At 38.1% G+C, this 14985-nt stretch overlaps 1 protein-coding gene across 3 annotated transcripts in view; it reads left to right on the forward strand.

The window, feature by feature from the left end:
• The window catches only part of LOC128507126 (collagen alpha-1(XIV) chain-like), a 93278-nt gene extending 78550 nt beyond the window's left edge, over positions 1–14728 (forward strand). Inside the window, exons 42-48 of one of the 3 annotated variants that reach the window (XM_053477794.1) lie at positions 404–475; positions 2019–2054; positions 2380–2446; positions 2728–2919; positions 3625–3702; positions 5499–5651; positions 9535–14728. In XM_053477794.1, the coding sequence (XP_053333769.1) occupies positions 404–475; positions 2019–2054; positions 2380–2446; positions 2728–2919; positions 3625–3702; positions 5499–5651; positions 9535–9833 (897 nt within the window). In that variant the 3' untranslated portion in view covers positions 9834–14728. Of the gene's footprint in view, positions 1–403; positions 476–2018; positions 2055–2379; positions 2447–2727; positions 2920–3624; positions 3703–5498; positions 5652–9019 lie in introns of all 3 variants that reach the window. The other 2 variants (XM_053477777.1, XM_053477785.1) reach the window with 2 other exon arrangements.
• Positions 14729–14985: the final 257 nt, after the last annotated feature.

Genomic DNA, 14985 nt, shown 5'->3' on the forward strand with positions numbered 1-14985 from the left:
TTTATTTAAAGAGCTGAAACTTTAAAATGGAAAGAGACACTCGTGCACCCCACAATTCCGGATCCTTCTTTAAGCCATGCAGAACCTTAATTAAGTTTTCTTTGACATCTCCGAGGATTAAATAAACAGCAATCTCGCTTTCATCTCTTCCACCCGTAGTCTTACGATGTGGGCTTATTCCTGCTTCGCCCATGTTTAGAATGTTAACACTAGAACAACCGTTCCTGGCATGAAGCTCTAGGGGGCGAGCAGTCACATCCTTCACGAGGCCGTCTCCTCTTTGATCTCGTAGTCGTCTCTCTTTCATCCCACCACCATCCCGTAAAGAAGCACTGACTTTCGTCTCTTTAATCCGAAAGTCAAGTGTCTCACTGTTATTACAGCTGCTCTGTGCTCTCTGCAGGGAGGACCAGGAGCTCCTGGGGCACCGGGTGAGAATGGCCCTCCAGGAACCACCGGGGAGCAGGGACCACCAGTAAGAAAACACTGGAATGTTTGTGTGTTGCGTGTTTAATGTGCGTCAGTCCAAAACGTAGTCATAATTCTTTGTGATTTCACTGTTTTTGAATCTTTTCTTCCAAATTCCTCTATGATTTGCGTCAGTTTAACAAACTATGACCATTTATTGTGTTTTTTTTTTATTTTATTGGTAGCCATAAAAGGGAGGTCCACTTTTGTGAAATTTCACAGAAGAATCCCATAGCAACCCAAATGGAAATTTTAAAAGGCTACTTGGAAGGTTTATTACTAGATTTCAGCATTTAACAAGGCTGATAATGGATTTTTAATTACAGGCATATTAAGGCTGCAGCAAAGGCTTCAGCTCCGGCAACAATATGAAAATAAAGAAGATCCCAGAATATACAGTCTTTTTAGGCCAATTTTCTAGATGCTGTAAATACATTATGCAAAATGGTGTAGGGTGTTTTATACTCCGAGTGACTTAATTTACAAACCATAGGATCTTTATGAATGCGCATGTATGTTTGGAACTGAAGCGGCACAAAAGTGGACCATAATTTAATACAGTACAGTAGATCACACCCTCTATGAAGTGCTATTTGCGTTTTAGTGTTGTTGCTCCGCACTGAATGTTTTGAGGCATAATTCATTTACAGCTCCATCTGGAATGTAATAACACCCCTAAAATTGCAGAAAAGTGTTTAGGAGGCTTGAGTTGTGTTGTCATTTTCGATCCCTGGTCCCAGTGCTGACACTCGAACACAAGACCACAGATTATTCATCCATTTATTCAGCTTCAGTAAGCAAAGGGCTCGGTATTACAAAACATTAAAGCTTAAAACGTTAAGTGAGTGGTTAAGAAAAGCGTATTGTTTTGTAGTAACAACAAACCCTGAAGTACGTATATACATGGGGTGTTCAAGTCAAACCGGGAATTTTGATGGTGCGGAATAACAAAAAAACAGTTATAGAAGGACAGACTTACTTTATTTTCCTGCTACACTAATGCACTTCTTCGTTTTACTAGTGGATACATAGCGAGGTAGAAAGTTTTCTCAGTAAGCCAGAGCAATGATCGTACCACCTGCTTCACATCTGAAACACTGGCCTCCCAGGAACTCCTCTAATGGCCAAAATGTGTGGCTTGGAGCAGTGGTCAGGACTGTACAGGGGACATGGAAATAACTGCCAGCCCTGTTCCTGTAACGTGCAAGTGGTGTTGGTAAACCGTCTGCCTCTAAAAAAAAAAAAAAAGAAAAGCCTCTGCTACAAGTTGGCGACAAACTATCCTTACATTTTCAAGGATCAGGCGTCCCACTCTCATGAGAATAACTCATGCTCTGACATACGGCCTTCTTAAAAACGTTTACACCATTCAGCAGTTTTACTGCGCCTAAGAGTCTTATCACCATACCGTGCTCGAAGTCTTATGTAAACGTCAATCTTCATTCATGAGAAATTTCATCCCAAGTCCCGGTTTGACTTGAGAACGCCTTGTTGAATTGAGGCACAGATGACAAAAAAAGAACATGAACACCTCTCTTTGTCTGTCCTAGGGCCTTCCAGGTACAAAAGGAGAGAGGGGAGAACGAGTAAGTCATCTCAGGTTGCTTTGTTATTGTTTTTTTCTGCATGCTATATGCCTTCCAGTAACTTTACTACAGGCGGAGAAGGTATCAGGTAGACACAGACTGGTTGTGTGTGTGTGTGTGTGTCTGGAACTGCATGTAAGAGCTTGTGTGTAAGTGTATATGTTTGTGAGTACGCGTTAATGACCCACACAAACAATCCTCAGGGTAAGGATGATGTTTCTCATGTCTCCAGTGTTGCAGTAATAAATTTTTTGTATCCGGACTGATAATCTGCGCAAACTGTACCATTCAAAAGATGTTTAAGTGTTGTGTGTGAATTGTACAGGGGGATACACAGTCCAGCTCATCCGTGCAAGCTATAGCCAGACAAGTGTGTGAGCAGCTCATACAAAGTGGGTTCACTACACGACATGACTTGCACACTTACATTAATCTCATATGTTACATGTTTAAAGTATAAATACCAAATATAAATCTTAAGACTGTATTAAACAAATTTACAATTAGACAACCTAAGAAGTTTTATGATCTTAAATTAAAACATGACTATTACAACAAGACCGTGATTTACAATGTACTGTATCATAATCACGTCACACCTCAATATCATGTTAAAAAAATAAATATTGAAGAGTATTAGCACTTATCTTCATTCTCCGACTCTCTGTTTAAGCTCACATGGCTCGTTATAACTCCATCCTGAATCATATCCCGAGGCAGCAGCCCATCGCAGTCCGTGCTGCTCCGGGGCCTCCGGGTGAACCTGGCCGTCCCGGTCCTCCTGGACAGCAAGGAGAGCAGGGTCCCCCTGGACGACCCGGATTTCCAGGAACCAACGGAGAGAACGGAGAGCCTGGAGCAAGAGGTGCTGCACTGGGACTCAGGATTAACATGGCGAGATTAGAGACTAACATACAGCATGTAGAGTAAAGCCCGGGGATGATCAGGCGGGGTCTGAAGTAAGGACGTGCAAGAGCTGGTGATGATTTAGAGAAGGACATGTGGAATCCAAGTAGTCTTGATTAGAGCCGAAGGCTGAGTTTGGTGCGCTAGAAGGGAAGTTACTAATCCTTCTTTATCCGTAGTTAATACACCTGGTATCTTTTCTTATGCTTTATTCAGCTGCTGCACGTCTTGATTATTCAGAATTAAAAACACAAATATCTAATAATTATATATATATTGAGTTAAAGGTTGGTTTGTCACCTTTGGGTGCTGCTTTTTTATTATTTGTATAGAAGTACAGATAATAGAAAAGCATGATATATATTTTTTTAAGTTGATAAAAAAGCAGCACTTTATTCACATTAGCTGAAGGACACATTCGATCAAAGAAGGCAGCATGTTGACATTTTCGACCCTTTTATTTCAACAAAAGAAAACATTTTTGTATTTTTTTTTTTCCGCCTTAAAGGGTTTTCTTAAGACATGAGTGTGTACTCAAACAAGAAAAAGGACATCTGGCAAAGGAATTTATCCTGCGTTCCTTAACGCAGCTTTTGCTGAATATCTGAGTGAGAGCTGGTAAAAAGTGTAATCTTTGTGTGTGTGTGTGTGTGTGTGGGATCAGGTCTTCCAGGTGAGAAAGGAGAGAAGGGAAGCCAAGGTGTTGGTGTCCAAGGTCCCAGAGGGCCTTCAGGGCCTCCAGGTAAACACACAAACAAGTAGACAAACAAACAAACACATACACACACAAACAGAAAAAGGGCCTCTTGAGATGTGAAGTAATGAAAACAAAAGACGAATCTCTTCAGATTTATTTCTACTTCACTTGACAATCTTTCACACAGTGAATCAGATCCGCATACACGACTGTTTCTTTTTATTATTAAAACCACTCACACTGTTCGCATAAAAATGACTCACTCTATGCAATTTTTGATAATGAGCTCATTTCATCTAATTACCCTAATACAGTATAAGTGTGTAGAGTGAGAGTACGTAAGCATGCATATATACAAGGGGTGTTCAAGTCAAACTGGGACTCCTGATTGTGAGAATAACAGAAGACAGTTATGAGAGTACAAACCCCTTTTATTTCTCTGTATAATCCCCTGCTACACTAATGCACTTATCACAGTGTTTCACTAGCGTTCGGATGCCATGAAGGTAGATATTTTTCTCAGTACGCCTGTGATATTATGGCCTACTTCATGTCTGTAATGCTGGCCTCCCACCTTAAATGGCATAAAACATGTGGAAATGTCTTGGAGTGAGGTCAACTTCCATGAAATGTGCAAGTGGTTCGGTACAAGGTCATACAAAAACCAAATGCCTTTGATGATCAACCCAGGTTATTTATTTATAAAACACTCGCATGAGTCCCATAGTGTGTGTGTGTGTGTGTGTGTGTGTGTGTGAAGTCTTCTGTAAATGTTAAACAGTTTTACACCTTCATTCAAGAGAAATTTCATCACAAGTCCCAGTCTGAAATGATGGGACTTGGTGGTGCAGTGGTGGTGCAGTGGTGGTGCAGCGGTTAACACTGTCGCCTTGCACCTCCAGGTCCTGGGCTCGTTTCCCACCTCAGGGTTTGTTTGCATGAAGTTTAAATTTGAATGCTCTCCCTGTGCTTGGTGGGTTTCCTCTCACAGTCCAAAGACATGCAGACTGGGCTAACTGGCATTGCCAAATTCACGTTGCTAAATTTGCTGTAGTGTGTGAATGTGTGTATGAATGTTAACTGGAGGTTATCAAAATGGGAATAAATACAGTGGCCCCCATTTGCCTCTATGGTCTCTAGTTGGTTTACAGAAGTTCATGGTATAAAGATTTATTTATATATATTTTTATTATTTATAATTATACATTATTTCTGATGCATTGAATTCTGTTGCTTAGAAATGACAGAGAAATAAAAGATTGTTTTTTAACCCTTACAAACATTTGCCAGAAGACTTTTTCTTACCTAATTTTCTCCCATTTTTGCAACTTCTCCATCTCATCCAACACAACATCTACCGAACAGAGAGGATGAAGGCTAAGTCTTATGCACAGTACTTTTTATTGTCTCTATGGATGACAAGTGGGAAAGTAATGCTATGGCTTTCACTTGGTTCATTTCAGTCCAGACACAACTTACTGAGACATTATTACAATTTGAACTGGGTAACAGGGGGAATGCTCTTTTCTTACAAAACTGTACATGGCTTAGGAGTATGAAGACTTTTAGTTCGGTGATTATAATGTCTTTAGAGTCTTGATATATTTGTTTTTTAATTTTTCTCTTTTGTCCACATCAGTGTTACTGTAAGTTATTGTAACCCAGTAACTTGCCTTTGGGATCCAGTCATAGGATTTTATATTCACCTGAGGATTGGGAGAAATAAAAAAAAAGTATAGAAGGATACAAAGAAAGCAGAAATCTGCATAGCTTGTATTTAAATCTCTGTAGTCATCAGATGAACAAAAACTGTGTGTGTGTGTGTGTGCGTGCATTCTCAGGACCACCTGGTGAGGGAAGAAGTGGCAGCCCTGGCCCATCTGGTCGCCCTGGTAACCCTGGTAGTCCCGGCAGACCGGGCATTCCGGGACCAGTGGGATCAGCTGGACCCCCAGGATACTGCGATCCCAACTCCTGTGGATACAACGTGGCAGGTGAGTTACACTCTCTCTCTCTCTCTCACATACACCATAAAGAGTGGTTTGTCACTTAAAATCGAAATGACCACTTAGAGGTCCCCAAGCATAAAAAGGGTCCTAATGTGGCAACCCTGATGATATACCATATTTAACTACACAATAGCTAGTTAAAGTGTTAATGCGACTGGTGGAGCAGCAGTCTATTTAAGCCATATCACACTGTAGGTCATGTTGTTGTATGGAATATCAGCACAGCTGTGATGCAGACATAGGCACGAGGGACCAACGTAAGAGTTGAAGATATCACAGTAGTGATGATATTGAGAACAACAGCACAACCTCAAGTGTCATATTGCTTTTATACAGTACAACAGTTTCACAAACACCATCTTCTTTCCAGTACTGCACAACCAGATCATGCAGACCGTAAAAAAATGCTGCGACCGTTAGTTAGAGTAATTAACGATAGTAGAACAGCTGGGGACGCTTCTGTGATACTTTACGTACTGTATAGTTAAACATCCCAGTGCTGTTACCGCATACTATAGCGCACATTTTTTATCCAAAATTTAATTTACTCTGTGTAAATCGTGCAAAAGTGATATCACCCAAACAAGAGCGACTATACTGAATAACAGCACGGCACCGACTGGACCTCAGCTTATTACTGTGTTAACTCTAAACCGCGAGAGTCAACACAAACCACAGTGAGTAGAGCAGAAGGGTTAACCACTAATATTTATAACTGAAATGTGTACGGTTATTATTAGCTACTCAACCTCACTTCCTACATCATGATGTCAACACATCACACTCAGACCGTGATGTTTTGAATCGTTTCCTTGCGCTTAGTTGGATCTGCATCATCATGAATTCTGCATGCTATGAGTGGCTCCGGGGCAACTCATGATGCAATGCTGCAGCAACTCTGCTGGATGTAATAGTCCACAAGTTGTGTGCTTGTCTGCTGGATTTGGTTTAAACTGAAAACACAGATCCAGAGATCCAGGGAGACAGAATGGCTAATCAAGTTTGATAGAAATAAAGAGGAAACAAGAAACGGTGGTCAGCAAAAGCTTAATTGACGTAGTCACAGTAATGTCGAGACATCTAGTTTTTCAATCAGAAAGAAGTAAGTGTGTTTTCCCACAGTCCCGATTTTGATCCTGATCTCCAGATCATAAAAAATCATAAAAAGATAATCAGGTCATTCATCCAAATTCAGTACAGTGCATCACAGTTTTAATTACTAGGCTTAAATATTTTTAGGCTTAAAGAATTTATTTTAAATACTTTTTTTTTTTTTTTTTTACAGTTTAGCACTAACTAAAAAAAGAAAAAGAAAGTACAAAAGTGAAGAGAAAATAAAAGAACTGAAAATAAAATCAATAAGAACAGAATAAAAAATATGAGAACAAAACAATTCTGGTTTGACTTTAATGCCCCTCATATATACAGTACTGTGCAAAAGTCACCATATTATATGCTGCACCAAACTCAGTAAAACCAGCAAACTCAGTAAAACCTAACAGCTGTTTTACTGTATAGTACTGTGCAAAAGTCTTGGGCACATAAAAAATATGGCATAAGCAAAAGATTCCTTTGAAAACATTTCTGCATAAAAGAACCTTCTATAGAGAGCAATAAAATAAACAGTCTATATTTGGAGTGAAAACTTGTTGTTTAAAATCAGGAGTTTTAGACACAGATTTGTGCAGTTTTATAAGTAAAACAGTTGTTAGGTTTTACTGAGTTTGCTGGAGAATATAAGTTCTTTTGATAACTTTGTCACACTCGCTCCTTTTATTTTTATACAAATCCCAGAAGTGTACAGAGCCATGCATATAATCTCCTGTAATGTTATTTATTTATAATTTTTTTAAGATAAATATGGAAATACTGAATGATTTTGTACATACATGATAAGCATATATAACAAAATTGGTACAGCATATAATATGATGTTTAAGACTTTTGCACAGTACTGTGAATATAGAGAGAAAATCCTTTGTGTGGCAACATTGCACTCTCATAAATTGTACTGTAAGGGGTAAACAGGAGTTATATATGAGCCACACTTTGTGCAAATTATGTCAGACTAATATACAGTACTAGTGAATATTACTCAACATCATCCCGAGTTAGATGAAGCGAAACCCTTTCGCTAGCAGTCAACATCGAACACTGACCAGAAGGTTTAATCAGGATTCCTAGCAGTTTAGAAAAAGTGAAGCTTTAATTAAAAAAAAAAAACTTTCATGGGTATAAAGCTTTAGAAGTGTGACTTAACTTTGTTGAAGATTTAAAAATTGTAACAAAAAACGGGGAAAAATATCTAATAACAAATCAGGATTAGGGATGCACCGAAATTTCGGCCGCCGAAAATTTTCGGCCGAAATAGCATTATCGGTTTCGGCCGAAACGTAAGAAAGCGCCGAAAATAAAAGCCGAAATTGTCGCGACGCCTCTCCCATCCTCCCGTCTCGTTCGCGCTGTCATTACGCATCAAACACTGAGTATGTCGGCGGTTTGGAAGCACTTTAAAGTTTCAGATGAGGACAGCAAAGTAATTAATTTGTAGTTTTTTTAATACAAACAAAAAGAAAATATTTGAAACGTTTTTTTAATGAAGCCATTTTCGGTTTCGGTATCGGTTTTCGGCCAAGTGCATCCAAAAATTTCGGTTTCGTTTTCGGCCCAGAAGTTTCATTTCAGTGCATCCCTAATCAGGATATTTATTAAATAAAAAAAAAACAATCCTTAAAGAATTGCAATACAAATTGAATCGGCACCTAAAGTAAATATCGTGATAATATCGTATCAGACGATCCCTGGTGAGTCCCATCCCGAGTTATTTATTACTGTGACAGTTTCATCGGAAAATACTGGATAAAGTTACTGTTGCTTTTATGCCCCTTTTTGCCAAACCATTCTGTATTAGTGTGCAGTGTATTAGTGTGTGTGTGTGTGTGTGTGTGATGGTGAGAAAGAGAGAGTCTAGCATGTGTGAGTGCTACAGTACATGTGTGTGTGTGTGTGTGCATGTAATAACTTTATAAATGCCTGTAAGCATAGAGCTCATGTCTACACAGTCAGACTATGACTGGAGTTATACATGCAGTGCTTACATACAGTACAAGAGTGTGTGTGCGCGCGTGTGTGTGTGTGCGCGTGTGTGTGATTTTCCTTGTGGTGTTGTATTTCTTTATCGACTACACGATAAAGAAACATCAACAATGTATCATCAGTGATTTATTTAAAACCATGCATGATAAAAAAATCACTGTCTTACTGACACACTTCTTTTGCTCTTTTTTGTGTGTGTCCCTGTCTCTCTCTCTCTCTCTGTCTCTCTCTCTCTGTCTCTCTTTGTCTCTCACCAGTTGTTGGAGACCAGCAACAGTTTGTACATGTGTACTGAGCTGCACGCTCCATTCACACGAGTGTGTAGGCTGTTGATGGCGCACTTACCTGGAGTCTTCTACTAACACACACACACAAATACACACACACACACACACACACACACACACATACACAAATACACACAGGCTAGAAAGCTTCTGCTCTGCTGAACACAAACACAGAGTGTACAATTCACATCAAGTGCTTTACTCGCATTGTTGCTTTGGTACTGACTGTGCCGATGTTCATGATTGAGCTTGTCTGACTTAAACACACACATACACACACACACACACACACACACACGATATCAGATAAACAATTAATACTAATTCCTCACGTTTTGTAATGTGGGTGCTGTGTGTATCGCGATGTTTCGTCGTCTTGGACCATGGGTTTTTATGTCCTATCCTTCCACTTTCTACTGTGTCTCCGTGTGTGTGTTTGTGTGTGTGTGTTTGTGTATGTTTGTGTGCTGCTTGGTGATGGTCAGGGAGGGTCTTTCATCATGAAGTGACTGACAGAGGTGTTCCCGTAGCCCCAATGCAGCCCAACCCCTATCAAACATACGGCCCCGACGAGGGCGAGGGAACGGAGGAGGATCCGTACGGCGGCTACGGCACGCATCACTCCTACTACCAGCCCGGCTACCCCGAGCCACACCCCATAGAGCACGAGGAAACCATCATGGTCGAGGAGGTGGAGGAAGAGCTGCGGTCACCAGGCATGCAGCGTCTCACGCGCAGTACAGACGAGCAGGAGCGGAACGGAGAGACGAGGACGAAGTTCTGACGCTTCTCCGTCGACAAAAACAACAATCGAGTCACAAACACAAAATGACATCACATTTAACAGTTATCGAAGCGAGGGCTGTTCAGAGAAGTTCTTTATTTAGACACGATTTTAAAACTTTTACATTTTTCAGTCTTGGCTCACATGATGTCGAAAATTTACTTCCCGTATTATGGTATCCTTAATTAATCTTTTCTAATCATGAATACAGCAGGTGTTAAACAGGAGACTGGACAGGATGGTGAGAAGCCAAACTTCAGCCTTATTCAAGAAAAAGACCTGAAAACTTAGTTAGAAAGAACATTAAACATCACACACTGTCTCTATAAGTCAATGGAAATGACAAATCCTGACACATTAATATAAACAAGCCTTACTAGTTTAAGAAATTAAACACATTAACTCATAAATTATGTTAAGCCGCAAATATGTCGAGTATAAATACATTACACAGATTTATATACTGTAAACCCACTTTTATTTGAACCAGAATTTATTTGCTGGTTATTTATGTGTAGAATATAACTTATGTTTTCTTTGTCTGTATAATACAACAATATACAGTACAGTAAACAGCCTGGCCAAAACCAACAAAGAGAACACTGCATAGTCTAAGTTTAAATAAACCACCTTTAGCTTTGATTACGCAACGTGCCGGACAGTTTATGCGTGAAAATAATTTGTCTCTTTCACAATCCTGGAGTATGACCGTGCCATTGGTGAAGAAAAAACTTCATAGACGTGATAACCTGATCATTCTGTACATTCAGGTTGTCAGCAGAGTTAATATTATTGCCACATTGCGTTGCTGAGTTTAGACCTGAGAAATTGAAGTAACCCCAGATCATAACACTGCCTCCAGATGCTCGTACAGCAGACACTATGTACATCATTTAGGCATTTGGCAGATACCCTTATCCCGAGCGACTTACATAAACAGAACTATCAGTTTTTGAGTTTGTTGTACTCATTCATATTAATCATTCTTTAGTTGCACTGATGAGAAGCCTAACTCATAATATTTAATAGTAATTATAATTTTTTTAGTTGTTGCAAATAAAAAAAAAAATGGTTGTTGGTCTTTTGCCTGGTCCCCATCCGGTCCGCACACAAGCTTGGCACAGGTTTTATACCAGATGCCCTTCATGAAGCAGCCCTCCCATTTTATCTGGGCTTGGGACAGGCACTTCATTCAATGGCTGAGAATCGAACCCGGGCCTTTCATGTGGTAGGCGAAACACCTACCACTGAGCTGCCATTGCCCTGTTACAAATCAAATAAGTAATTCTCTTTATTTTTCTTAAGTTAAATTTGAAAGTACAAACTCTATGAATATTAATACTTAAACTAATAGAAATTCAGGATTTATATTTAAACCCCGAAAACTGGAGTTGTAAACCTGACAATTTCAAAAACTAAACAATTTATGCTACTAAAGTAGTCGGTTCAAATTAAAGATTGATATTTGCCAATTACTAGAAATCTTTCTTTCTACCCTTCTAAACAGTAGGTAGAAAAAAGTGTGTTCCTTCCTATCCTGATGCACACATGCATGGGCTCAATCTGGACTCGTCAGACCAAATGACCTTTCTCCATTGCTCTAACGTTTGATCTTTATCCTTTAAAGCAAACTGAATCTTTTTTTTTTTTTTTTTACCTAGTCTCAGTAACAAATGGTTTTCCTATGAACACACAGCTGTTTAGTCCCAATCCTGTGAGTTCTCATTTCTCTCTGCTCTCGATATCTTTAACAATGCAACTTCACCGAGAGTTTACACGACCTCTGATCAGAATCATTAATTTCTCTCCTAAACTAGATAGTTATTTTAGTATGGCAGCCCTCATGATGACTGTTACATGTGATGTGATATTGTGGTGAGCTTCTCCGTAATAAATAATGCACTGTATCACGATACTCATTCATGCAGGTAGCAACTGTAGAGTTTTAACTACAGCCTTTATTATGAATTTCTTTTTGTCCTTTTTTTTTTTATTATTATTGGCCATACACTTTTATCCCGAGCTTCTGAGTGAGGCAAAAAAAACAATCAAAGCACAGAGCTGAGCAGCTGAAGGTGAAGTAGCTCTCTGGTAATCCTGGGACCGACCATAAGCACTGAGCCAGCTACTAGTGCACGGGTAAGATTTATTATTCTAAAAGTATTAAAAGATTTAAAAAGGGTAGATATGAAAGATTTAGTGGATTGAGAGAATAGTGCATGCAGAGCATTGATGAGTGATGATCGCTGTGTGAAACTCTTTAAGTGCCTGACAAACACAGCAGAGATTCTCTTTATTCGTACCATCTCGCTTGGTCTCTCTCTTTTGTTTTCAGCAATCGTAAAGAATGCTGCCAGTCAAGGATAGTTCAATACCCTTTTTTCTTTTTTTCTTTTTTTTTTTTACAGTGGGCTCCCTATTACATTTGACAGGGCTTGGTAATAAAATGAGTAAAGAATAAACACTCAGGGGTGTGCAGTTAAACAAAATAATGTGATGTGTGAGGCAGAATTACACTTACCGCATCAAAATTAATACTTTTCCAATAACATCCAAATGTGTATTATTTTCTTTATAACACAGCAATTTGCCAGTAAGTCAATTTATTTATTTTTCTTATTAAAGATGCTTTATACAGTATCCGGTTATAGATTTATTGTGATGGAGCATCTGCAAAACAGGTTAGTTCTTGTTATACTGCTTACACGGTTTGCTTGTGCGCTTTCTATGAAAAAAAGACAAAAACACAACAATAAACTGTAAAAGGCAAAGTGCTGAAAACTTTTTACACTCTTTTTAGAAAGCAATTACAGTTTGTTTTTTTTGTAACACTTGAAATGAGCACGTTTATATAAATGGATTTGCAGCTAGAAATGGAAATTCTACTGAAAATTAATCCTTCTGAACAATCTGATCTGAAAGCTCATCAGCATACCAACAAACACCTAAACCTATGTGTTTTATGATTAATTGTTCACTTACAGAGCCTGATGCAACCCAATGTGATGCCTTGATAGAAGGAGACAGACATGTTCTCTTTTTTTCCCCTAATGTACATGCTTTTATTTAGTAATTTTACTTTAAAGTTTAACAAGAAATGCTGAAGTTAAAAAAACACATTGCAAAACAAAAACATTTTGCATTGAACATAATCAGATAACGGACAAAATTCATCTAAATCATTCCAGAGTGATTGTTTTAACTACCTTACTGGTTAGCATGATTTCAAGAAAGTAAAGCACAAATTTCCATCCACATCCAGACTTTAAAACCTGTTTTCAGACGCTTGTCCCAGAAACATGTTATGTAAACAGCTGTGTTTTGGAAAATAGAACCATGGCAGGATAATCAATGTAAAAAAAAAGAAAGAAAAAGATTTGGTTTTGGATGTTTCTTCAAGCAAATTATGCTGAAAAGAGGGACGCTAGAGGTAATATCAGACAACCACATTGGTAATCTTTAGCATCTGGCTCAAAGCCACCATACACTCAGACTTGGCCTCAGGCTGCCTCTAGAAGGTCTTTAAATCGTAAGACTATTTAAGAGGCCTATGGGCTGTTGTCAAAACAACTGACATACATTACTGTGCAAAAGTCCTGAGACACCCTCAGTTTTTCATATTTTGTGTTTAAAAAGCCAGACTTGTATTTTCTTGTATTTTAATGTCATCTTCAGGAAAAGTTCTCCAGGCTTTCTAAATGACTTTTTTGTCTCTCATTTTTAGTCCATTTTTAGGAGGGAAGGATCAAGACTGATGAAGATGTTTTTTGTTTTTTTCACAGAGTTAATATAATTGTAGATAAAAGTTTAATTATGACTGAAAAAAGTGTGCATGTGTCAGAGGTAAAGCCTCTGAGTTTAATATATCTACCTGTTTCTATCAATGTGTCACGTCATTAAATACACAGGGTCAAGTTTGTGTTGGTTTGCTGATGAACTCTCAAATCTGATTGGTCAGAAGGATTCATTTCCAGTCACAGAGGGTCTGACAGGAGTCTTGCTGCAGATCCATTTGTGTGAACGTGTTCATTCAGTTACACTGGAGTAGGAATGTCTTTGTTATATAATATTAACAATATCTGTTTATAATGCACCAAGATAAAAAACCCTATAATTTCTAATTCCTGGTTGATACTAATTAATATGTTCCAAGATAAATAACTAATTAATATGACTTTAAGCGGGTGAGCCTATAGATGAAAGTTCTTTGTCCATGCAAGTTGTTTAAATGTTAGTGATCAAGAATTTAATGATCACAAACTTTTTTTTCTTGATTTACATGTTCCTTTTTTATTATTTTCAGTTCCATGTTGCCTTTTTATTACACAAAAGCATAAGATATAGTGTCTATTGACAGGCAGTGGAAAGGAAATTAACTTTTTTTGACATCTGTTTATACAAACCAACGTTTCATTTACGATGTTTACAATTTTATCTTTTTTAACAGTCTGGAATTTCACTTGTAGTGTCGAATTCATCTATGTGTGTAAACATTCAAGTACAGATTCCTCTGTATTAAGTGCCTGTTTATAGTATAAATCATGTACGCTCAACTTTATTCTAAATATTCTTGTAGATAGTTATAGATCAGAACAGTGCTTCAGCTCAGACTTTTTAAAGGTATGGTCGCCACTTTTGTTTCAGCAGTGTCATTAAGGGTGTAACTTTCTTCTTGATCATCCTACCAGCCTGATTATTTATTGTGTTTCATTTCTGGTGTCTTTATCGTATAATGGCTCTGTGCTTGTATTGTACAATACTTACACAAACATAATCAAAGGTTTTTGAAAACGTATCGTGATGAGCTTGTGGTTGTACATGCCATCAGATGTTCTTCATGTTTATATATAAAAAAAATTTAATCGAATGGTGCTAAATGTGTTTATACATTATATATATATATATATATATATATATATATTATATATATATATATATATATATATATATATGATCAAACTCATTTTGTGGAATTTGTGAAACAGATTTGGTTCTTTACAGCGTTGTTAGTTGTTTGCTGTCAATATGCTACTGTAGTTTTACTGTACCGCAGGGTCAGTATGCTGTTTTTTTATCTATTATTTTTGTTTTTTAAATCTCTAGTAAAAAACTGTTCATGGCATCATTACCTTTATGATCAAAACAAAAAACA

This window comes from Clarias gariepinus, chromosome 2, assembly GCF_024256425.1.
Source record: "Clarias gariepinus isolate MV-2021 ecotype Netherlands chromosome 2, CGAR_prim_01v2, whole genome shotgun sequence".
NCBI classification, from domain to species: Eukaryota; Metazoa; Chordata; class Actinopteri; order Siluriformes; family Clariidae; genus Clarias; species Clarias gariepinus.